At 36.0% G+C, this 23,274-nt stretch overlaps 2 protein-coding genes and 1 non-coding gene across 3 annotated transcripts in view; 2 read left to right on the forward strand and 1 right to left on the reverse strand.

The window, feature by feature from the left end:
- The first annotated feature begins 770 nt into the window (after window positions 1-770).
- On the forward strand, window positions 771-17,266 carry LOC127809960 (chromatin remodeling protein EBS-like). The gene is made up of 5 exons (XM_052349167.1): window positions 771-990; window positions 1,082-1,421; window positions 2,364-2,432; window positions 15,586-15,724; window positions 16,892-17,266. The coding sequence occupies exons 1-5, from the start codon at window positions 918-920 to the stop codon at window positions 16,916-16,918; spliced, it is 648 nt and encodes a 215-aa protein (XP_052205127.1). The 5' UTR covers window positions 771-917; the 3' UTR covers window positions 16,919-17,266.
- A 2,869-nt stretch (window positions 17,267-20,135) lies between these two features.
- Window positions 20,136-20,208, reverse strand: TRNAE-CUC (transfer RNA glutamic acid (anticodon CUC)). The gene has a single exon. It is a non-coding gene; the product is annotated as a tRNA-Glu (tRNA).
- A 2,327-nt stretch (window positions 20,209-22,535) lies between these two features.
- LOC127802406 (V-type proton ATPase subunit a3) overlaps window positions 22,536-23,274 on the forward strand; it is a 29,557-nt gene continuing 28,818 nt past the window's right edge. Inside the window, exon 1 of the mRNA XM_052338238.1 lies at window positions 22,536-22,818. Coding sequence (XP_052194198.1) covers window positions 22,666-22,818 — 153 coding nt within the window. The 5' untranslated portion in view covers window positions 22,536-22,665. The remainder of the gene's footprint in view (window positions 22,819-23,274) is intronic.

Consider the following 23,274-nt stretch of genomic DNA (forward strand, 5'->3'; position numbering starts at 1 on the left):
AAAAAGAAAAATGTGTTCTTAGGCAAGAAAATCTAGGCTTTCAGAGCAGGTTCTCTAAAGGCAAATAAAGGGTGGAAGTCAAAGTCATGCCTTGTGATAGTGTTTATGGATGATATATTGTTTTGAGATTGGTGGAGCATGTTGGATGCCTAGGAATTGTGTTGTAGACACTAATGAAATATAGGTTGTATGTCAAATTATTGAAATGCCAGTTTTGGTTGCAATATGTTTCATTTCAATATTTTACATACAGTTTCTCTAGCTAGTGTGTACATCACAATTCTAAGTGTTAGGCATGCTCCACCAATATTGAGTACACTAATTTATCATCAATTAATACTATAGCAAATAGATTGAGGTATGAATTGAAACCTCAAATTCACAAATCCATGAATGTTAAAAGAATCTTTAGTCAAAATGAAATGGCATCAACTCATACTTCCGATGTTAGTATTGTAATTAAAATGTAATTTTAGATATTTTCTTCGCCCTTAATATTATACTAATATTTAAAAATATTGTAGACACGTTTATAAAATAACTTTTAATTTTAGGAATCAAGTATTTATTTAATTTTTTATGTTTACTTCAATTACTTATAACTAATATTTAAAATAATTCATCAGTTTAATGTTAATATATAAACTCGTCAATTTAATTAGCGGGTCTCTCTTTAGTCTCGACTGTCAAATTAACTAGTTAGTCTATGTTGATATCTTGATAACTCTGTTTCATACATAACGGACGAATATAAATCGATACAAACAAATTCATCGATATCTTAAAAAACTCCGCTAAATTGTTTTATACATATCAGACGAATATAAATCGATACAAATAAACTCCTGTAATACCTCATAAAAATAATTTTAAAAAGAAAAGAATTCTGATCGATCTCTATCAAGCTAGCTCAGTCCATGGCCAAAACCCGGGCTCCTCGGCGAACCCTAGACTCTTTTACTGTCAACTCTATCAACAAAACCATCAAAGGTAAAATCGCTTCAGCTTGCCTCTCTCCCGCTCTTTCAATTTTCCCTCTCACTTCACTGGAAATTCTCATTTTCCCGGAAAACGTATTCAGCGGGAGACTGCGTTTTTATGCGGCCGGCAGACTCGTCGAAGCCGCCGTACGTGGCCAGAGTAGACCAAATCGAGTCCCGGGGTGCCAACGTCAAGGTTCACATCCGCTGGTACTATCGGCCCGAGGAGGCGATCGGCGGCCGCCGCCCGTTTCACGGCTCCAAAGAGGTCTTCCTCTCTGATCACTACGACGTTCAGAGCGCCGATACGATCGAAGGTAAGTGCACAGTCCACAGCTTCAAGAGCTACACCAAGCTCGACGCCGTTGGCAATGAGGACTTCTTCTGTCGTTTCGAGTACAATTCCTCCACCGGAGCGTTCACTCCCGATAAAGTCGCTGTGTACGTTAAAAGCTGATTGATTTAATTTTTTTTTTTTTTGTTGATCGTCTTGGTTCGATGTTTAATTGATCTTGGTAGTTAATTTAAGTTTATTCTTCGCAACTTGGAGAATTATTGTGCATTGAAATATCTGGTGTGTGTTCGTTCAATTGCAAAGTCCCTGGGCTTTGCTTGTGAATTTGACTCTGTTGAAAAAACATGATTTTAGGTTTTCCACTTGTAGCGTGGTTTCGCAGTCTAAAACTGATGTTTTAGTTTATTTTTCGCTCTTTATAGTTCTCTGTATGTTAATCTTGGTGCAATTGCACCTTAAATTGGGTGGCGTAGACTACCGAAGCTTGCCTGCGTTGCAATATCTGGGTTGCTCCTTGCTGTCAGAAAATAGAAGAGAAGAAAATCAGGAGGGGGGAGAAGAAATCTGGGTAAAGAAGAAGATGAAGTAAAGAGGGAAAGTGAGACCTCTGTGTGTGTGTGTGTGCGCGAGAGAGAGAGGGGAGAGATTTGAGCAGGGGAAGAATTCACTAATTTTATTCTGAATCAATAACTTTTTGTTACATCACTAACTAAAACTAAAAAATAAAATTTCAAGTTACTATTATCCTAATAAGTCTATTAAAAATAAAAGATAAAAAATTCTAAAATGTAAAATAGAAATTAAAAAAAATCAAAATTTCTATCACTAAAGTTCAACTAAAAGAGATAAAATTTCTGGTTTCAATTATCCAAACAAATATACTAAATATAAAAGCTAAAAAATTCTAAAATCTAATATAAAAATGAAAAGAAATATTATTTTCCATCCCTCCTGTACTTGGATATTTTTGAATTGTGATAGTGCTGAATTTGTTGTATGAGAAAGCGACTAATTTCTTTATGATAAATGTGAATTGTCAATTCTGGTTCTTAGAAATTAAAATATTGTGATTTATCTTTATATTACAGGTATTGCAAGTGTGAGATGCCTTACAATCCTGATGATCTAATGGTCCAGTGTGAAGGCTGCTCTGATTGGTTAGTTATCTGCTTTCAGATTAACTACTGAGTAAAGCTTTTTCTACTTTCAATATCCTATTTGATCGATGGAAAAAAGTAACTTCTAAAAAAATGATATAGTTTTAAGTAGACAATTGATTTTACGCACTTTTAAGAATGTGTCATGTGGTGTGTTCTTTTGTCCTTGTCTACCAGAAACATATAACAAATAGAGTCTAGAATCTGCTTCAACTTGCTTGCTCATCTACCAGAAACATGCAACAAATAAAGTGTATTCAGAAATCAGTTTATGTTTATCAGAAAAAATAGTCTACTTTCAGGTATCCAATTTGGTGTTACTTTATGTTTATTCAGTTTAAATCCTTTGTTTTTATTCTTCTTTAATCACTTAAAAGGAGGTTTTACCGAGCTGAAATAGCCCTTTAGGTCTTGTTCCGCGATAGCTTGCTTTTCTGTAATGGCACTGGTAGTAGACTGAGTGCTGAGTATGAAGTTTGTGATGAAACTTTTTAATTTGAAATCCTCGTGCCATTGTCTCTACTACCAGATACTGAATTTTTGAGCAATATTTAATTTCTAAGATCTTCCATGCATCCACAAGACAGTTATCGTTTGGGATATGCATAATTTGATAGAGACTGTGGGGTGCTCTAAAAGTGGAGGATCTGGGCTTAAACAATAGCTGCATAGGAATTAAGCCTTTGATGGTCTGTACTCGAAATGTTGTAATTATGTTTGTGAGAAAATAATTATGAGAGAAAAATCTAAGAGACTAGTCTCTCTTAGCTTGTTATTTATAATAGGCATAACAAGTCTTAAACATCTATAGGCTTAACCTAATTACAATATAAAACACACACATAAAAAAATTACAATTATACTAATAATTCTAACACTCTCCCTCAAGCTGGAGTATAGATATCATATGCACCACGCTTGTTACAAATATATTCCACTCGAGGACCCTTCAGAGACTTGGCGAAGACATCTGCAAGTTGATCATTGAAGTTAACAAACTCTGTAATAATAACACCTTTAACTATTTTTTCTCTAATAAAGTGACAGTCGATTTCAATATGCTTAGTTTGCTCATGGAACACTGGATTTGAAGCAACGTATAAGGCAGCCTGATTATCACAAACAAGCTTCATAGGGGACACTTCAAAAAACTTGAGTTCCTGCAGAAGTTGTTTAAGCCAGATGAGCTCACAAGTTGCATTAGCCATAGCCCAATACTCTGCCTCTGCATTAGATCTAGATACTACATTTTGTTTCTTACTTTTCCAAGAAACCAGATTTCCTCCCACAAGAACACAATACCCAGAGGTTGATCGACGATAAGAAGGAGATCCTACCCAATCTGCATCTGCATAACAATAAATATTTGTGTGTCCTTTATTTTCATAGAGTAGCCCTTTACCTGGCGCTCTTTTGATATATCTCAAAATCCAGATAACAGTATCCCAGTAAAAATCACATGGAGAACTGAGGAACTGACTAACTACACTCACAGCAAAAGCAATGTTGGGACGAGTGACTGTGAGATAGTTCAACTTGCCTATCAATCTCCTATACCTTCTAGGATCTAAATAAAGCTCCTCTTGTCCCGACAAGAGTTGGACATTCGGATTCATTGGGGTGTCAACTGGTTTGCAATTCACCATACCAATTTCTTCTAATATGTCAAGGCCATACTTCCTCTGAGAAATTGAGATACCATCTTCTGACTGAGCAACTTCAATACCCAAGAAATACCGAAGTCGGCCTAGGTCTTTGGTCTGAAAATGCTGATGTAGATGTTCCTTCAACTTTTGTATTCCAACCTGATCACTCCCTGTGATAACAATGTCATCTACATAAACAACAAGGTAGATACATAAGGAAGAAGAATGGCGATAGAAAACCGAATGATTAGCTTTACTTCGAGTGAGATCAAAGGCTTGAACCACAATGCTGAACCTGCCAAACCACGTCTCTCCAACTTGCCATGCGATTGATTAGATAACATGCAGTTAGAACAACATCACCCCCAAATTTGGTGGGAAGATTGGCATGTAAAAGGAGTGTTTGTGCAGTCTCAATAAGATGGCGATTCTTACGCTCAGCAACACCATTTTGTTGAGGTGTGTAAGGATAAGAAGATTGATGTAAGATGCCATTAGCAGTCATAAAGGTAGTAAATTGAGAAGAAAAATACTCAGGGGCATTATCACTACGCAAGGCATGTATAGAAACTCCAAACTGTGTTTTTATTTCAACAATAAATGTCTGAAAGATAGAAAACAACTCGGACCGACTCTTCATAAGAAACAATCAAGTGCAACGAGAAAAATCATCAATGAAAGTAACGAAATATAAAAGGCCAAGAGTAGAGTGGACGCAACTGGGCCCCCATACATCAAAGTGCACAAGGGAAAAGGGAGTCTCAGCCCTATTATGGACTCGACAAGAAAAAGAATTACGAGCGTGTTTAACACGTTGACACGATTCACAATTAAATATGGGTAATGATGACAAACTAGGAACTAATTTCTTCATTTTGGAGAGGCTGGGATGATTGAGATGATAGTGGAAAAGATCTGGAAAAGCGGCACTGGTGAAAGCTACCGACAAACTAGGCATAGCAAGATGATAGTGACCTTGTGACTCACGCTCGACGCCAATTGTCCGCCCCATACCCTAGTCCGGAACACAAACAGAGGTAGGAGTAAAGATAACAGAATAGTTAAGGGTTTTAGTGAGTTGGCTAACTGAAATCAAATTAAAAGAACTATCAAGAACATATAAAACATAATTTAATGAGAAAGACGAGGTGGGTGTAATTTGGCCAATCCCTTTAACTGTAGTTTTGGTACCATCAGCCAGGGTAACAGTAGGTAAGGTATCAAAATAGGTAAGAGAGGAGAAAAGAAGTTCATTACCACATATATAGTCAGTGGCGCTAGAATCTATAATCCAAGGACTAACATATGAGCCTCGAGCAACACAAGCAATGGGATTACCAGGATGAGACTGTTGGGTGGTTTGGAACTTCAGGAAGGCATCATACTCAGTTGCAGACGTAGGTATCAATTGTGAACCTGGTGGAGATTAAACAGAACTAGGATCGTTCTGAAATACATGAACTGCACTGGTAGATGATGTAGGTGGAGCAACTGGTCGACCATGTTTCTTCTAGCATTTGTCATCAAGATGACCCAGTTTCTTACAAAAGGTACACTGTGGACGTGGGTGACCATTATTGCGTCCTATAGTTCCTCCCACAAGAGCTAAAGATTCGGCTGGAAGAGCAACATGAGAAGAAAAAGACATACTATGAGCACCTGTCATATTCAACAACCGTTTAAAAGAGTCCTTCATGGTAGGACTAGCGGAGCTAGTCAAGATTTGATGCCTGACAGTGTCAAACTCTGGTTTCAGGTCGAAGAGAGCAATAACCATAAAAAAACTTCTCTTGTTGTGCAATCTGTTTGGTGCGGGTTGTAGTAAGAGGAAGAAGAGTATCAAATTCTTGCATGAGAGCCTGAACTTGCCCCATATAAGATTCCATGGACGACTCCTACTTGAGATTCTTGATATTAGAGACCACAGTGTACAAACGTTGGATGTCGTTTGTATAACGCTCTTCAACTTCCTTCCACATATCGACACAAGTTTCAAAGGGGCAAAAGAGCTACATGATGGACGTATCAATAGACTGCCATAGAAGGTTACATAACTGGGCATCAACTTGTTCTCATCTAGCCCGATTAGCTTGTGGCACACTTTCAGCCTTTGTGGTAAGATGATTCGCTTAGCCTTGCCCTTTGAACCACATTCTAACAGAGGCTGCCCATGAGAGATAATTGGCAAACCCTATCAACTTGACAGTGGTAATATTGATCGTCCCAAGATTAGATACAGTAAAGGATTAAGAGGTAGCAAAGGCAATGGCAGAAACCGGAGCGGGAGTAGCATTAGCAGAAATCGCGTCATTGAGATTAGACATGGTGAGGAGTTTGGCACTGGAAATAGTTTTAGGAGTCGTTGGAGGTCAAATCTGGAGAAGCCGGAGAAAAACGATCGACGGACGAGTTGTCACGCGCTGGCTCGTGGGTGGTCCGTCAGCAGCAATTCTTCAACGGTTGGCTGATCTGGTGGCGGCAAACCCTAGGGTGGTGGCAGTGTTATCAAGTGGTGGCCAGACACTGGGGTTCTGGTATGGACAATGACAGTGACAACTAGGGTTTGACGGTCACTGGAAAAAGATATACAGCGATGACTAGGGTTTTTTCTTACCGGTGGCTCTAATACCATGTGAGAAAATAATTATGAGAGAAAAACCTAAGAGACTAGCATCTCTTAACTTGTTAGTTATAATAGGTATAATAGGCCTTAAATATCTATGGGCTTAACTTAATTACAAAATAAAATACACTCATAATAATTGCAATTATACTAATAATTCTAACAATGTTTATGGAGAGTCATGAGTGGATCCATCTGGAACATAATAAATAATTAAAACATGTTAAGAAAATGATCTAATTTGACTAATATTATGTAATAGTAGTAGTTTTAGTTATATAATAATCGAGAGGTTGTGCTGGGAGATATAAGCTTCTTCCCCTCATTGTCTTTGATTCTTATTTTCTCCAAATGCTAATTGTTGAGATGGTGGAGTAGATATAATTTATGAAGGCAACCAGTTGAGATTGTAGGCAGCATGAAGAGAACTGTACTTCTCAATAAGATCGGTGTAGTTAAAATTTTATGACATCAGCATGTGTTTAAGGAGGCTACTTGAGAATGTTAAGAGAAGATGTATGAGAAGTACTCATAATTGTTTGACTAGTATTCACGGTAAGTTTCAAGGATGAAAGTCAAAATAGGAAGTATGTCAGGACTCAATTTGGTTTATTACTTGCTTAAAAGTTATGGATTATGGATATGTCTCAATATATTTTTTAGCTGTTAGATCACGTTGTGTTTAATTAAACTTAAAGAGGTAAGTTTAACTTTGTTTTATGTATGTTCATGTTATACGTTAATAGTAGTTTTACTTGTAGAATGACAGTTCTTTTGGGGATAGCTCAAGAATCTATATAGAGCCATGTTCATATGAATGTATGTATGCATATTTGATGATGGTTATAAGGCCATCTCCAACTCACCCCCAAATTTGGGGTGAAATGCCCTCCAACCCACACCCCCAAATCCCACCCCAAATTTGGGGTAATGTGTTTATTCCCATTTTGCCCTTTCATTTTAATTATAACAAATTTTAATTCATTTTGTTTCTTTTTTTTATGAGTTAATTACACCAATAATAACCCAACTTTGCATCATATTACTATTTGGTCACTGAACTTTGAAATGTTACCTGTTAGTCACTGATATTTCAAAACGGTTACTGTTTAGTCACTGAACTTTGAAATGTTACCTGTTAGTCACTAATATTTCAAAACTGTTACTGCTTAGTTACTGAACTTTAAAATGTTACATATTAGTCACTGATATTTCAAAACTGTTACACTGAACTTCAAAATATTACCTGTTAATCACTAATATTTCAAAACTGTTTCTCATTCGTCACTCGTGAACTTAAAGTTCAGTGACTATTGAGTGATGGGTGAAAAACGATTTTGAAATATCAATGACTAGCAGGTAATATTTTAAAGTTCAGTGTAATAGTTTTGAAATATCAGTGACTAATAGGTACCATTTTAAAGTTCAGTGACTAAGTAATAATAATTTTGAAATATCAGTGACTAAGCAGTAACCGTTTTGAAATATCAGTAACTAACAGGTAACATTTCAAAGTTCAATGACCAAACAGTAATAGAATGTAAAGTTGAGTTATTATTGGTGTAATTAATCCATTTTTTTATATGTTTTTACATCTTTTTATTTACTTATTAGTAGTATTAATAATATTAATAAATTGTAATCAATTAATGAATAATAATTATTAAATGCACTAAATTAAAATAATCGTAATCAATTAATAAATAATAATTAATTTTTTTTACTTAATTGCATAATTTTTAGATAAGAATTTAAGTTGATATATAATAAGTAAATAATTTTGGAAATAAAATAAAATTTTATAATAACAAAAAAAAAGAAAATACTATTCCTTTACCCCAAATTTGGGGTAAGTTTTATCCTAAATTTGGGGCAAAAGGTTGGAGTTACCCCAAGGGAAGAGAGAGGAGATGGGGAAGAACGAGAAGAAAAATAATATATATATATATATTGGATCATGGCAATTTTAGTGATGTTTCATTACAACCTTTGGTTCTTGCTGCTTTTTTCTTTTTTTTGAGGTGGGGGGGAGGGGGGAGGTTTCACAAAAAGGACCATCGGTAGGTAGAGGTAGTTATCCTATGTGGTCAGTTGGACTATTTCGGGGGTGGGGGTGTCTCCAATGCATGGGGCTTTCTAGTTTGTAAGAGTTAGGAGAGGGTTGTTTTTGTTCGCAACTTTGCCCTTGCTTTGAAAGAAATTGTTTCACAATTCAAACTTGAGATCTTTGAGTCACAAGGGAGCAACCTTACTACTGCTAGCAAGGCTCACCTTATGTTATGTTACAACTTAGTTAGACTTCATTAATAGTCATTTATTGGATCCCATTAGAAACTTTGTGGTTAAGCTTACTTTTGTAGCACCATGGGTCTCATGGAAAAATACTGTCTGAAGTTAATTTTTGGGTGACTTTAACTGTAACATCCTGCATCGAGCGATAGGAAGGACCAGAACAACTTACCCTGATGGGTCTACACGAACTTCCCAGAGGGTCACCCATCTTTGAACTACCCTAGCTCAAGCACGCTTAACCCCGGAGTTTTTTGCCTATATTCAGCCCAAAAGGTATCTAGTTAGTGTTGTTTCCTTCCTTACTTATCCTTGATATATACTACCCTTCTCTGGACTCTTAGGGTATTACATTCTCTCCCTCTTGAGCACATGACGTCTTCGTCATGCGATCTTACAACTGGTTTCAGATCTTCTCCCATTTGGAGGCTGTCATCCTCGAAGCCTGTCGGGAGCCGCTCCTTGTACAGGCCCTCGCACCTAGGCGCCACTCCCCGCTCTCATCGGACCGCCTTCTCCAAGGGTCGATTTTGATACAACCTGTAACATCCGCATCGAGCGATAGAAAAAACCGGAACAACGTATCCTGATGGCCCTATACTAACTTCCTAGGGGGTCACTGTAACACCCAGTGTTACCGGTGTTAAGAGAATGAGAAAGGAAGTGAGAAAATTTCAAAAAATACCCTTGAGGAGGTGATGAATCCTTGAGATTGAGGGTGCCCTATGAGAGGGGTATTTTGGTAATTTGGATAGTAAAGTCCAATAAAAGGTATTTTGATAAATTGGAAATAATTCCTATGAGGAGTTAGGGATGTAAGTGAATTAAATCTCAATTTGGTATTTACATGGAGATATATGGGATTAATAAATTCTCAAAGGATATTTTAGGAGTTTTGGAATTTATTTCCATAAAGAAATTCAATTATGGAAAATAGGGAAAATGGATATTGAATTATTTGAGAAAATAATTAATTTTTTCCTAAAATGGTGAATTAATGTGGTAATGCCACATGGAGGACCAAGATAAAGAATTGGAAGCCAAGTTTGTGTCTTAGAGTGATACTTGGCATAATCTTGGAAATTTGAGAGAAATATATATATTAGAAATTTGGGAGCATATATATATGTGGATTATGAGTTGGAGAATGATTTAATTAAATGCAAAAAGAAATGATTTTGGTTTTTCAAGCATTTGATGAGAGGCATGATTATATGGATTAAAGTAAATCCAAAAGAAAATGGTAAATGGTCACCATTAATGCCTTGAAAAATATGAGATTTAAATAAATGCAAAAAGAAAATGGGAAAATGGTCACCTATTAATGCTTTGGAAAATTGTGGGATTTATTTAAATGTGAAAGAAAGTGATTATGTTATTCAAAGTGGTCTCTCATGTGATGGGGGAAAATGACCAAATTAAATAAATAGAAAAGAAATTCTATTTTTAGGATTTCAAGACAAGATCAAGGGTGGAGATCTAAGAAGACCAAATGGCATAGATTGTGCTTCTTGTGTTTTCTCCAAGAGAGAAGTCTTGTTTATCAAAATGGATGGTTGAGATTTAGTTTTCCCTTAAGCACATGGATTGTGCTTTTAGTGAGTGGCTAGGATGCATTCTTGAAATATGGGGGAACTAATATAAACTGGCAAGAAGGGAAGTCTTCTCTTCCTTTGGCCATTTGGAGAAAAAAATGAAGAAGGGAGGAAATAATGAAGAAGAAAGAAAGAAAGAAAGAAAGAAGATGATAAAGAAATCAAGGCAAGTATACTTTCTTCTCTTTATTTTTTGGTATGCTAGTATGCAAAAATTAAGTGGCTTGTTGAAATGCCATTTTAGGTGGGAGAAAATGATGTTGGAAACTCTCTTGAAATAAAGATTGGAAGGTTCAAGAATGAGGTAAGGGATGGCTCCATGTGGAGGAGGCCTTGCATTGCATTGTAAGTAGGTTGCATAAATTTTTATGTATCTCTTTGCATGCTTTACTTATACATGAGACCTATGGCCATGGGGGTGGGAAAGAAGCGGTAGGTTGATGCCTCAAACCATGTTGGATTGTGAGGAAGGAATAACCTAACCATGCTTGCATGCATTTTCCATTACATAGACTTGTTATGCTTGTATTTACTTTGCATATGCACCCTTACTGAGCTTTTGAGCTCATGAGGTTTGTTGGACCTCTTTGTAGGTGTTAAAAGCCTCATGGAAAAGGTGAAAATGGGAGAGAAATGGCTATGAGTGTTGAAGGCTAAAGTTGTGTAGCCTATGTATTTTAGTTGGTAATGTAAATAAATTGTATTTTATTTTAGTTTCATGTGTATGAAGCTTCCATGTTGTGTATGGTAGCTAAGAGAGGGAAAATTTTTGATATGTTGAGGTATGTTGTAATAAATAAAAATAAGATGGGTTTTGTTTGTGAAATGAGGCTTTAGAATGAGAAAAGTGGAGGATTTAATGCAAATTAAAGGTGTTTAGATTTCTAGAAATTTTTGGGTTAGAAGGCCCAAGAAGAAAAAGAAAAAAAAGAAAAGAAAAGAAGTGAAAATGGCAGCAGGAGGCAGCAGCAGGCTGCTGGGCGCGTTGGGCCGCGTGGGTGCATGCTGGGGCACGCGAAGGTACGCGTGGCAGGCGCACTGCGGGGCCCCGTGCGGGCCCCGAGCATGCCAGTGGGTCCCGTTGGCCAATTTTTTTTAAAAATTTGGAATTTTATGGAATTAAGAGGCAATTCTAAATTGATTTTTGGGGCCCCGGAGGAACTTTCAAATATCAAGATTTTTCGGGCATTTTGGAGAATGATGCCGAAATTTTGGAAAATTGAAAATGATGAGTTTTTCCTCCAAATTTGGTAATCAATCAATGGATTGATTTTAATGGTGATTTATGGAGCCCGGTAAAATTTTTGGTCGGAAAAAGAATTTAAAATAATTGAGAAAATGACGATTGTGCGTCTGAATGAGATTTTCTTTATAGCTAATGCGGTGTGGTTAAAGCCCAATTCTGCCAGTGAATCCTGGGGTTCAGGGAAGGGAAGGACGAGCCTAGTTCCCACCTAGGGCGTTTCGTCTTGAAACATGGTCCACCTTTCACCAAAGGCCGGGCAGGTGGACAATTCGGGTAATTGTTCACGAGTAACACCCGTAAGTGGGAGTGAGGCGTTATAGTCACCTATTTTTGAGCTACCTTAGTTCAAACATGCTTAACTCCGGAGTTCTTTGTCTACATTCAGCTCAAAAGGTATCCAGTTGATGTTGTTTCTTTCCTTACTTATCTTCGATATATATTACTCTTTTATGGACTTTTGGGGTATTACATTAACCAAGTAATATATCCAAAATATCCATAGTAGACTACTAACATGGAATTGAGCTATGAAAAATTTCCTTTGTCCTAGCATCCTTGCCAGGTAAAAAATTTCATATTTTATGAGTATCCTACAAACTCTCTTGGATTACACCCACAAAACAACAGTATTGCGTCATTCAAATAGCACTTGTAAGGTGTGACATCATGAGTTGTTGCCAAAAGCTCCCAACTTTTCTATTCTTTGAACCAAGTAATATTCACAACCTTCCAGTATACTGTTGATGTAGAATTGGGTTGTCTGTTAGCATAAACCTTTAGCTCCTACATGGTGATAACATTGTGTGAGGGAGAAGCTTCTGAAGGTTGTAATGGGTTATACATGCTGAATGAGGAGTTCAATGTGTACTTGTTGGGAAATTCTATTCGTAGACACGTTTTTGCTCTTTGTAGCCATTAAAAATTCAGATTTTTTTTCCAGTCATGTGATAACTCTCTACAACTAAATTTTTCCAAAAATACTCTCTTTTATCACACCTCCGAAATACATCAACAAATAAAATTACGGCAAATACATATATTCATATATACACACAGACATACATGCATATATATATATATACGCACACATATACACACATATATATGAAGTGGCGGCCATGGCCGTCAGAGGTGCCGAGCTTCACAATGCACACATACATACATACATATATATATATATGTATGTGTGCGTATATATATATATCTGTGTGTATATACATATATTTATATTTGACTGTTAATGTGTGTATGCAGTGCGTATGTGACTGTTAATGTATATATGTATATATATATGTGTGTGTTTGTGTATGTATGTGTGTTGTTATACTATTATATTTTCATCTATTTTTTCATTTTTGACTGTGTTGGATCTGGTATTTTTTGTTGTATTGTCTTCGTTATGAATAGGTGGGTGGCGGGTAATTGATTGAGGGAGAAAGTGGGTGTGAGGGTAAAAATGAGTTTTCAAACGAGGGTGTTTTAGGTATATTAAAATATGGCTGCAAAGAGCAAAAACGTGGCTGCGAATAGAATTTGCTATACTTGTTTTATCGCGCATCACCTAAACATGTCAAATTACCTATTTGGATAAGACATAAGGCAATAGGTTGTTTCAGTCAGCTTGGAAATGGAAGTACATCACAACTTTTTCATAAATGTTTAAAGAATGTGTCACAAACATTTATAAGCAACCAAAAAGAAATTGAAAAAAGACTGAGTTTTTGGAACATAAATTAAGATATTTTTCATGCTTGAAAAAAGCTAAAATTATTAGGCATATTTGATATATATACAAATGATGTTGTGGACCAAACATTATAGTCAATTTTTTGAAATATAAATTAAATAATATTTTGACGTATAAATGTAGTGGTCAATTAAAAGATGTTGATACTTGTACAATTTTTTAAAAACAACGGAACCACATAAACTAAAAATTGATGATGTTGTGGACCACACATTGTCAAATAACTCAGATTTGATTAAAAGATGAGGCATATGATTGGAAATTGTTTAGAATCCTAATAAAATCTAGTCTAAAAAATATGCATCAACAATAGTAAACAAATTTCATAACCATAGAAAAAACACACACACACACACACACAACCTTTCATATGTTTGCTCAATACATTGGACAAAGATATGAAGGCTTTTAGATGCATTGAAAAAACTTAGGGCCTTTTCTCTTTGGCGTTTTCAGCTCGTTTTGAGTTTTTAGTTTTTCAAAACACTGAAAACGCGTTTCCTTTGCTATTTTCAAATACGCATTTTCGAAAATAACTAAAAATTTTGTAAAGGAAACCCAAAACAAAATTTTGTTGTTTTGGGTGTTTCAGTGAAAATACACTGAAAACTCAAAAACTCAAAAACACGGAAAACAGTTTCCATCCCCCCCCCCCCCCAACCCCTCGACAGAAGTCAATTTCTTCTCTCTCTCTCTCCTCTCTGCTATCTCTCTCTCAAGCATCGGTTGTCGACTGCCCCGCCATCTCCATCATTGCCATGAGCCACCATCGACCTCTCTCGCCACCGTCGAAAGCCGTTGTCGATCGCCCCCAACTCAATTTCTTCTCTCGCTCATCTCTGCTCTCTCTCAAGTATCGGCCGTCGATTGCCCCGCCATCTCCATCGCTACCATGAGCCACCATCGACCTCGCTCACCACCGCCGAAAGCCGTCGTCAACCCCCCCCCCCCCCCCCCCAGGCCATTCAATCTTGTTGGTTCAAACCGTGGGTCTCCTTTCTTCTCTTGAGCGCCCCCCGCCATCTCCGTCACCTCCATGAGCCGCTGTCAAACTCTCCCGCCACTACTGAAAGCCGCCGTCGACCTTGCCCACCACCACTGAAAGCCACCGTCGTCGATCTTGCTGGTTGTTCTATTGAAAGTTGTCGCCGCCGTCGATCTTAGATCTAAGGAGGAGATGCAGTGCTGGAGAATAGAAGAAGAAAGGGCAAATAGAAAAGAAAAACAAATAAAAGAAGGAAAAAAAGAAACACAAAATAATTTTCCAAAATTATAAAGCAAACGCGTTTTCTAATTTTTCATTTTAAGAAATAGTTTTTCAGAATGACAAAAAGAACGCGTTTTCAAAAATTTCAAAACAGACATTCAAAATACAAAATTGAAACACGAAGAACGCCACCTCATTGTTTTTAGTAAGCTTAGCTGCTCATATTATGAGAAGATGCAGTGAAAGGGAATATTGCCTAAAATTTTGTTTAAATCTTTTTGTGGGCAGGCCATACATTTTCCTTTAAGGTATGGATGTGCTAAACAACAACGTTCATACCAACCCCTTATCCTATTATGCACGGTCGACTATATGAAATTTAGTTCATTATTCCTTTTTATGGTCTTATCTTTTGTAAAACCTTTGTAACTAATTTCATACCTAAATGTCTCCCACCAATTTGTTTTTGGGCTTTCTCTACCTCTTTGTTAAATACTTGTTTCATTCTACCCACTCTCTTTATAAGAGCCTCTATTGGTCTTTTTCTCAATCCAAACCTCTTAAATAAAAATATTTTGAAATTTGACTTTGTGGCATGACCAAATCCTGTTCTTGTGAATAAAATGTTGTCACATTTATACTTGGGTAGACCTCTTAGGGGACGCCTTCTTTGCAGCTTGGTTTGCCTTTGTCTATGATTCAGATTTAGCATTAGGGCGGAGCCCATTAAATTTGTCCAGTTTACAAAAATTATTTGTTTATAGCTGGTACATTTATCATTGTATTGCTATGTATTTCAGGTATCACCCAACTTGTATAAAAATGACCACAGAGGAAGCTTACAGTCTTGACCATTTCTTCTGCCAAGATTGTTCATCTAAAGATAAAAAGAAGTTGCAGCAGAACCCTCATGCTACTTCCAGGCATTCGGATACAAAGGTAGTTACTCTTCATAACCTTAAATTCAAATGCTTAATTTTTAATTCTCCCCAATGAAACTGGTCTGTCTACAGAAAGGTCTAATGTTATTGGTTATGTTTTTCTCTTCTACTCTTCTTCTTTGTACTGTTGGGTTTTTTTTGCCTCAGAAACCTAAATTCTTCTTACTCTTGGTTCCTTAGACATGGTGGTCTAGGATGGAAGGGTTCTTGTTATTTATTTATCTTTTCCAAGAATAGGATGTAAACCAGAATAATGATGGACCGACCTCACCCTTAGAGCTTGTGTCCTTGTTAATATTCCTGATTCTTGAATGTGTTGTGTTGGCCAAGGCTAGTGAGATGTAAAGGTGAGTACTTATTTTTTCAGAGAAAATTATACTGTCCACCACTGAGGTTTTATGGGAAAAAAAAAATGAGTACCTTCACAGTTCACAAGATACAACAGATGCTTCTCACAAGTGTACGCCCAATCGCCCATAGTGTGAGGTTCTCATGAGAGAAAAACCTAGGGTTGGCTTGGCCTCCATGATATGTTGCATGTTGGGGGGCCTTTAGCCTGCTTCTCTTGGGTTAGCCCAATCTTGTGGGTACAAGCTTACCATTTGCACTAGGCTATCACAAGAACCATAAGATGTGAGTATATATTAACTCAAGAAAGGGAGTGTAGATTTGCATTGCGGGACAAAGGCCTTTTGAGATCCCCTTTGTTTCACAACATCATATGCATCTTTATTCTTGCTTTGTAAGAAGACTATATCCACAACTCAAATTCAAAATCTTCTAGTTGCCAAGGAGTAATATTAGGTTACTATTATTCAAGCTGGCCCTCTATCTCAATTGCTTGTTTATAAACATATTTCTTATTCCATCACCTTTCACCAAACGTGTCTAGCTTTACCACTCCATTATTTATAAACACGAAATTCGAAAATATCTGAAGTTTATTGAAACTGCAAAGGGAATTGCACCAGTGAAGCCAGTAGGACCAACCACTTGTTAGGCTCTGGATATCTTTATGCATAATAAGGCTTGCTTCTTTGGCAGCAATAGCATATAATTGATTTCTAGCAATTGAAGTTTTACATTGTGCGTTAAGTTTCATTTACTGTCACTTCTACAAAGTGCTTGAGATTTATTCATGTGTTATTAACGGGTTTAATTATAGGTGGGACTGAAACGCCGCCGAAAGTGATGGATAGATACTCTGTATAAACTGCAAGCCCAATTGGTGAGGTACATGCATAGTTATTTGGAGTTTATTGGGCCCAAGTGGTGAGGTACATACATAGTTATTTGGACTTTATTGGGCATCAATTTCAAGCAACCCAACCCTCTCTGCCACCTGGTTTGAGAGGGAAACTGGTTTCAAAACGCTGGTATATAATATTATAATGTCCTTTTTTCTTTTTCTTTTTCTTTTTGCTGAATTATTATAATGTCCATTTGGTTTGAGAGAAATTAGTCAGGGATGTGTTTGGATGTAACTGTGTTCCTATATATTAAGGGTTTCTATGTTGGATTTGTTGGGCAGATGTTGCAAAATCACCCTTTTAACCTCTCTAACAAAGCATTGCACGAAGCACGCCCAATTCTGCTGATTTTTTTTTTACCAAAGTCATTTTCTTAATAATAAACAAAATAAAAATAAGATTACACGATTCGCACAACAATCTAATGGTACATTATGTTCTTTCCTAATCAAAGGAAGCGGTCGAAGATGGGATTGCAATGGCAAGTAGCGGGCTTTGGAGATGGGTTCATATGAGGGATTGGTTGGCACTTGCAAGCACTATGTCGCTCAAGTAAGTGAGGGAGTAAAGAAATGATAGTGTATCAGTAGGTTAGATGACATAACATAATTTGGTTTTGAAAAGATATGGTTGATATAGGAGGAGATGTCTTCCTGCATGCGTGCGTCGTGCGTCTGCAGTTGATATGATTGAGTATTTGGCGCTGGTAGAGGTTCTTAGGTAGCGACGTGGTATCGATGGGACCCTCATTAATGTGAATAAGATTCGTCATTAATGAGGATGAGATCTAAGGTGAGCGCAGGAATATTTAATAAAGGCTATAATGATGTTGCGATAGATTGGCGCAGGACTAGGATGGGCTGAGATCAAACCTCAAGGGATGAGCCGAAAGAGGGTCAGGAAGGATGGGCTGAGAAATGGCCAAGAAGGAGGGTCAAATTGGGCTTGGAAGGTGATGGGCGAGATTAGGCCTGGAAGATGAGTCGAGATTGGGCTTGGAAGATGTGTCGAGATTGGGTTCGGACGGTCCACATTGCTTAATATAAAAATTTCTAGGAAGGTAAGTGTATAAACTATTCAAAGTAAAATTTGCCAACAAAAACTAAAACATTAAGTTTATTTTGATGTGAAATATTTGTTTAACAAAATATATTAATTATATTAAATAAAAGTAAATAAAACACATAAATGTTTCGTATCAAAAAATAAAAACACTTATGTAGACCTTTTTTTTTTTTGAATTTTTCTTTTTATTTTGAGACTAAAAATAAAATCTCAATATTTTGTAAAATAGTTACCCTTACAAAATCTTTTTAGTTCTTTTATTCAAGTAATTAACCTTTGAGCCACTTTTTTTCTTTTGTCGTGGGTTTGCTAATTGCGGTGAAATTGTCGATGAGAGAGAAATGTTAGGTATTTTTTTCACTCTATTTGTTCTCATTTAAAAGTTTTTTATATTTTGGTTTGCTCATCATGTCTAGGAGATCGAAAATTTGTGTAGTCCATGGTTTAGCTTTAAGGGATTTTTAATTATCGAGTTATTATATTTAGTGATATTATTTTTCTTAGTAAATTATTCATGATTTCCTTAATACAAAATTAGTTTACCTTAAAAAAAAAGAAAAAAAAAAAAACTGAACCTATCTGTTAAGAAATCTAAACACAAAACCTAAATTCTATTGTGCTTTTACAATAAAAAAATATTAAAATTTAATGTCTTAGCTATATTACAACTAGAGTTGTCAATGGTTCGATTTGGTTTCGGTTTTTGCTAAAACTATAACCAAATCAAACTTAAATTACTAAAACCAAAACCAAACCATTACCCATTTGGTTTTAAAAATTTAAAACCATAACCAAACCATTTGGTTTCGGTTTGGTTTCGGTTTAATCATGGTTTTTTTAGTTTAATCCATATCAACAAACAAAGACAAATAGCATTCATAAATTTTTTTAATAATTTCACAACAAATAAAGATAAATTCTAATAAAGTTACCTTATTCTTGCATAAAGTTACAAAACTTATTGGATATAAAATCACATTTCCAAACCTACAATTGTTAAGATCAATAAATTAATATGTGCATAATTAAATTGTAATTTAAGCTAAAAAAAATTAGCTACGAAAGTTAATACCTTCATCAACAACATTAATATATTCTTCGTAAATTGATGCATATCCATCTGAAATGAATGAGCCAACTCCATCTAACAAAATTATAAATATAAAAAATAAATTAATATGAAGAGAGATGAGGCAGAGAGCGAGAGGCAGCGAGGGTGAGAGAGATCGAGGGCGAGCGAGAGTAAGAGGGGTCAAGCCCTAGTAAGAGCAAGAGAGATCTAGCGAGAGCGAGTGAGAGCAAGAGAGATGCAGAGAGCGAGGGCGATTGGCGAGCTCGTGCGGAAGAGCAAGAGAAATGAGGCAGAAGGGGTGAGAGAGATTGAGGGCAAGCGAGAGTAGGGGCCAAGCCCTAGCGAGAGCAAGAGAGATCCAGCGAGGGCGAGCAAGAGCAAGAGACATGCAGAGAGCAAGGGCGAGAGCGGGCAGACGAGCGAGAGGTAGCGAGGGTGAGAAAGAGTGAGAGCGAGGTTGAGAGAGGAATGAGAAGAAAAGGGGAGAAAGGTTTGCAAGCAAGGCAATTGGGCTGGGGTGGGCTAGTCTCAAGTGGGCTGGGCTCAGGTGGACGAGGTTGTATATAATATATATTATATATACATATTATATTATATATATAATATATTATATATATTCGGTTCGATTCGGTTATCTACCATTCGATTTGATTTCGGTTCGGGTTTTGGTTTGATTTTAGTGAAAACTATAACTAAACCATACCCATTGAAACAATATTCGATTTTTCCCCGAACCAAACCATTACCCAATCAAACGATTTTTAACCGCGTTGACTGATTCAGTTTCAGTTCGGTTCCCATAAATTCAGTTGCAATTGCCATCCCTAATTACAATTTCTCCATGGACTAGCTACAATTGCTTTTATTGGTCGGATCTGCTAAGTCAAGACTTAATTATGTGGTTCATATTTGCCCGCCTTTTGTGCTCTTTTTTTTTTTTTCACATTGTTGTAGCTATATAATAGTGAGCAAATCTATCTGGCCGCATTAGTAAGGGTAACTGAAGAAAAAGCAAAAGATTATTCCGTTGCCGGGAATCGAACCCGGGTCTCTCGGGTGAGAGCCGAGTATCCTAACCAACTAGACTACAACGGAATCTTGGCAGAGTCCTTGACATGCACAAATAAATTTTTATCTCCTTGTATAAATAACATTTCCAAACAATATCTGACCCTGGTTTAATTGATCTCCATTGTTCCATCTCAATCTCCTAATGAGTTGAAAAAAAAAAGAAGGTAAAATGCAATTAAGACTTCTTATGATTTTGATTATTCATTAGACAACTCATATAATTTAAAAATACTTTTAGCAATTCTTATAATTTTATTTTGTTGTTGAGACACCCCTCCCATTTATTTTTAGTAGAGATGGCATTAATTAAGATGTATTTTATTTAATGTTTTGTTAATTTATCTCTAATTATAAGAAAAAAAAAAGTAACATCACTCGTAACAAATATCACCCAAGTAATGCTACAATGGTGTGGAAGAACTAAAGGTATAAATAATTTTTTATGCCATTGTTAAAAATTTGCTCGTCATTATTTTTTCTCTTCTCTCTCTTTTATCTCCCGATAATTCATTGCTTCGGACAATGACCACTAGAGACAATAGGTTCCGAAATATGGTTGTCGACTTTGTCATTAAAAATTTACTCCTTACTATTTCTTCTTCTTTATTATTATTTTTTTTTTCTTTTCCCATGACCCATTGTTTCAAGCAATGGACACAAGAGACAATCGGCTTCATAGATTGTTTTGCAACATTGTCATTAAAAAGATAAGTCACTACTTATGCTCTCTCTCTCCAGACCTTTTCCCATCATAACCCATTCTGTTAAGCAATGGCTTTTGAAGATTATCAATTTGTATAATTATATAATCTTGTCTTAAAAAAAAAAAAATCAAACCCATGGATAGGTTCAATTTCAATTTTATTAATGACTTTATTTATGGCAATGACATCAAGTTTTTTTTACCATATAATCAAATAAAAATTGAAATCAATGAGGAAAACAAATAAGATGAAATATTCTGTCATGCCAATTCTGTATTTTTCTTTATTCTATAACTCACTAGTGGCAAATTCCATCGCCAATGGGTCTTGTGCCAATTATGGGATGGATTTGGCTTTGGTAGTGGCCGAAACTCGCGCGTGGTTGGTAATGTGTTTCAGCTACAATTTGTTTTAATTTAATTGGAATTTAATTAGAATTTTTGTCTAACTATCATAATTTATGTTAATTTAACAAAAAAATTAATAAAATGAGTGTTTTATTAAAAAATTAAATCACAAAGATTACTATAAACAATTATAAACTATAGCAGCATCTCATTAATAAATTTTTTTTCTAATGTTCAATTCTGCAATATAAGATTATGAAATTGAGAGGGAATGGACGTGAGATTCACACACTCCCTTGTAAATTCGTGTTGGACAACATAATATTTATCGACAACAAAACAATCATCTTCATCAATAACCTAAATCACAGGGATTTGAGTGTATTTTACCATTTAAAAATTTTAAATTATTTTTATTGTTGCTTCATTTAACATGAATAATGTTTTTATTATAAAAACTATATCCCACTAACCCAATTGTTATAGATAAGAAAAATGTCCATTTCTCGGTTTGTTTTGAATTCTCTGGTTCAAATGACAATGTATATTTAGGATCGTTTAATTCAATTTTTATTATTTTTAAAATTTTATAAACAATTATTTCTCTTTACAAAATTTAAAAAATGCTTTCAACGGCCTTCGGACAAAATTTCACACGGCCAAGGTGCCCTCCATGGCTTGAATAACTGCCCACAAGCAGCTACATGACATGACATTCTCCCAAGCACGTGCTCTCTGGTCACGTGCAATTCCATATATTATTGTTATCAAACAAAAATCACGGCGGATCCGAAAGGCGTAGGAAATTGCGTTAGCTGCCACATGACACCTACAACTACCAATCACTGACTGACATACAAATCATATAATAATATTATCAAAAATGTAATATTTACGATTAAATTTTATAAATTAATGTGATATCATAAAATTCATAATAATTTATTATAATCTTATCTAAAATAAATAATAATTGGTAATAGTTAACTTTGATATATATAATTCCAAATTTATTGTTAATTTTAAATAAATTATTATAAACTATTATTAATTTTGAATATATCTATTATAAATTCGGTCCTCTTACATCAATTCATAAAATTTATTTGTGGGTATAATTTTTTTTTAATATTACAGCATTTCATAAGGTGGTTTTTGGAATCTATTAATGGGAATACTATAAAAAATAAAATAATATATGAAAAATAACCAGCAATACATAATATTTTGTAATTGATAGCATCAAATCAATAGGTATCGTAATTGATATAAATTAATAACGGAGATTCATAATAGTATTCATGTGGAAGGGGAAGGCGGTGGAGCAGTAATCCGAGTTCTCTTCTCGCCAGGACACGTGAGAACAATTAGAGAGAGAGAGAGATAAGAGAGAGAGAGAGGGGCACGACTATCGAAGAAGAGTCGCGAAGATGGCCGAGCACGGTGGCGGAGGAGGCTGTTGTCCTCCGATGGATCTGCTCCGTTCCGATTCGATGCAGCTGATTCAACTAATCATCCCCATCGAGTCCGCCCATCAAACTGTCGCCTATCTCGGCGACCTCGGTCTCATCCAGTTCAAAGACGTTCGCTCTCTCTCCCCCCCCCCTCTCTCTCTCTCTCTCTATATATATATATATACACATATGCATATACATAAATTGTTCACTCCGATAGTGGTTTTGAGCCAGACATTATAGGTTTTGATACACTGGAGCCCTATGTGAGGAATTGTTTGACTTGAGATCTCAATTTAAATTTCAAGTCCTGTACTGTAGTTAGGGTTTTGGTCTTGTTTTGTCTGGTTTGAGTTGTAGTATGCGCGATTGAAGTCTGATTGATCGGAATTTCGAGCTGATTTCAGTTCGTTCACTAGGTTTGGGGTGCTATACTAATTTTGAGAACTTGAACTTAATTTAAGCTGTATGCACTGGACGAGCTGGTTAGATAGGGGAGCCGACGAGCTCGCTGATTCTAGCTGGCTTTGAAAGTTTGCTGCATTGTGGATATTCGCTCTGATTTGTTGAATATTGTTGTTCCTA

This window comes from Diospyros lotus, chromosome 1 (assembly GCF_014633365.1).
Source record: "Diospyros lotus cultivar Yz01 chromosome 1, ASM1463336v1, whole genome shotgun sequence".
In the NCBI taxonomy this organism is placed as follows: domain Eukaryota; kingdom Viridiplantae; phylum Streptophyta; class Magnoliopsida; order Ericales; family Ebenaceae; genus Diospyros; species Diospyros lotus.

Coding starts and splice junctions, on each gene's coding strand:
- LOC127809960 (XM_052349167.1), top strand. CDS start 918: ATGGCCAAAACCCGGGCTCCTCGGCGAACCCTAGACTCTTTTACTGTC. Junction 2,433..15,585: donor TGTGAAGGCTGCTCTGATTG/GTTAGTTATCTG, acceptor TATGTATTTCAG/GTATCACCCAACTTGTATAA. Junction 15,725..16,891: donor CCAGGCATTCGGATACAAAG/GTAGTTACTCTT, acceptor GTTTAATTATAG/GTGGGACTGAAACGCCGCCG.